The sequence below is a fragment of the Lipotes vexillifer genome, unplaced genomic scaffold (assembly GCF_000442215.2).
Source record: "Lipotes vexillifer unplaced genomic scaffold, Lipotes_vexillifer_v1.1 scaffold565, whole genome shotgun sequence".
NCBI lineage: Eukaryota > Metazoa > Chordata > Mammalia > Artiodactyla > Lipotidae > Lipotes > Lipotes vexillifer.
In genome coordinates, this window is record NW_006771554.1 from 278,997 (window position 1) to 280,667 (window position 1,671).

At 49.0% G+C, this 1,671-nt stretch overlaps 1 protein-coding gene across 4 annotated transcripts in view; it reads right to left on the reverse strand.

The window, feature by feature from the left end:
- Positions 1–1,671, reverse strand: part of ELMO2 (engulfment and cell motility 2) — a 39,124-nt gene that overhangs the window by 25,582 nt on the left and 11,871 nt on the right. For all 4 annotated transcript variants that reach the window (XM_007446922.1, XM_007446921.1, XM_007446924.1 and 1 more), the window contains 2 exons: positions 1,329–1,401; positions 904–954 (listed from right to left, as the gene is read on the reverse strand). In XM_007446922.1, the coding sequence (XP_007446984.1) occupies positions 904–954; positions 1,329–1,401 (124 nt within the window). The remainder of the gene's footprint in view (positions 1–903; positions 955–1,328; positions 1,402–1,671) is intronic.

The following is a 1,671-nucleotide window of genomic DNA, read 5'->3' on the forward strand; positions in this document are numbered from 1 at the left end:
CTGTCCTCAGTTTACCTTCTCTCTGCTCACTGCAGACCAACCCGTCCTCCATCTGGACACTCTCCCTGCCCTCAGCTCCTACGCCATTTCTAGCGCCTGTTTTCTTTCTACCCTTGTGGGCGCCTCCTTAGTCACCCGGAAGGGCTGCTCTTGCAGGAATCAGGGGGCCAGCTTGCATTCTCACACTGCTTCCACAGCCAGTGTATTGCCTTCTTCGCCAAGTTCACCTGCAAATACTTTTCCTGCCCATCGTTTCATCGCCACGGCCACTGCCTTCACGGGCTGTTGACACTGCTCATCAGCTTCTTGAAGATTCCTCCTACCATCAACCTTCCTTTTTCAAGCCCATCTTCCACACTGTCACTAAAGTGATCTTCATAAAATATAAACCAAAGCATCATATAGCTTCCTGCTTAAAATCTTTCAACGTCCCCACAATAATGATCTTTCCCTTCTGGATAAAGTCCAACCCATAAGCAGGCCGCCAAGGAACCTTTCACTGGCTTCTGGTTGATGGCTACAGGCCCTCGGCCACCCATCACTCCCGCCTCCCCTAAACAAAGCACATCTCTCTGCTTGGAATACGTTTCCTTTTCTTCTTTCTTCAGCTGCTTCTTGCTTATCCTTCAACATCTGAGCCAAGTGTCCCCCTTCTCTGGAAGGGCTTTCTGGGAATCCTCAGTCTGAGTTAGGTGGACCCTTTTCTGAGTTCCCTAAGCAACCTTCTTTCAGGACCCTTGAGAGAGGCCTTACATTTGTTTGTTTATTCCCAACCAGGCTGTGAGAGCAAAGATTGACTTTTTAACCTCCAAGTCTTACTTTCTAGAACAGAGTCTGGCCCATGGTAGGTGCTCACAGACGCTTGTCAAATAAAGGAATTCCTAAGGAAAGCTGAATACCTACCGGAGAGATAGCCAGCTGTAAGATTGTCCCATTCTTAATGTCACTGCGAGTCTGGGTAGCAAAGAGAAAAAAAGAGAAGCTAAGATAAAATATTAAAATTGTGCAAGCAAGTTGAATCAACAAGAACTTTCTGTCATTTTTAAAGTAGCTGTAACTGAGACTCTTCAGTCAGGGCCTCCTCTCCTGCTTGTTTCTTGGCAAAGAATTTCTAAGATCCTTTTCAAGCGCCTCTCAGGAAGCAGAAGCCACATTTTTCCAGCCACCAGAGGAGGACAAGGGCTGATGCTCCCTGATCTGCCCAGGAAGCAGCTCTTGACCCAGGACGTGGAAGCTCCCTGGATGTAAGGAGGGCAAACAGCGCTGGCCCCCGGGGTGGCTCACTCCAGAGCAAGGCCTGTGTTGGTTTGGCTTCTCCCTGTACTAACCTGTTCGGTGATGTAGAGCTGGGGACCGTCTGCATAACGGAGGGTGTAATACTCCGGGTTTGGCAGTGACCACCTATGTAAGAGAAAAACAGTACAGCCTGTGTGGCCATGCCTGTGGGCCTGTCTAGAGGCTGCAAATAAATAATTTTCAACAGACTTGACTGAGGGATTGGGCGGTCTGTTTGATGTACAGGGGAAAAAAACCCAAAGCTTTGGGTTGAGATGTTGAACAGTAACCTCCTCAGCCTCTGTAAAGATTGGTACCACGAAAGGCGGCACACATAATTCAGCGCAGGTCTCAGATCCCACCAGGACCTCAGGTGGGGCATTCCTGGGCTTAAAG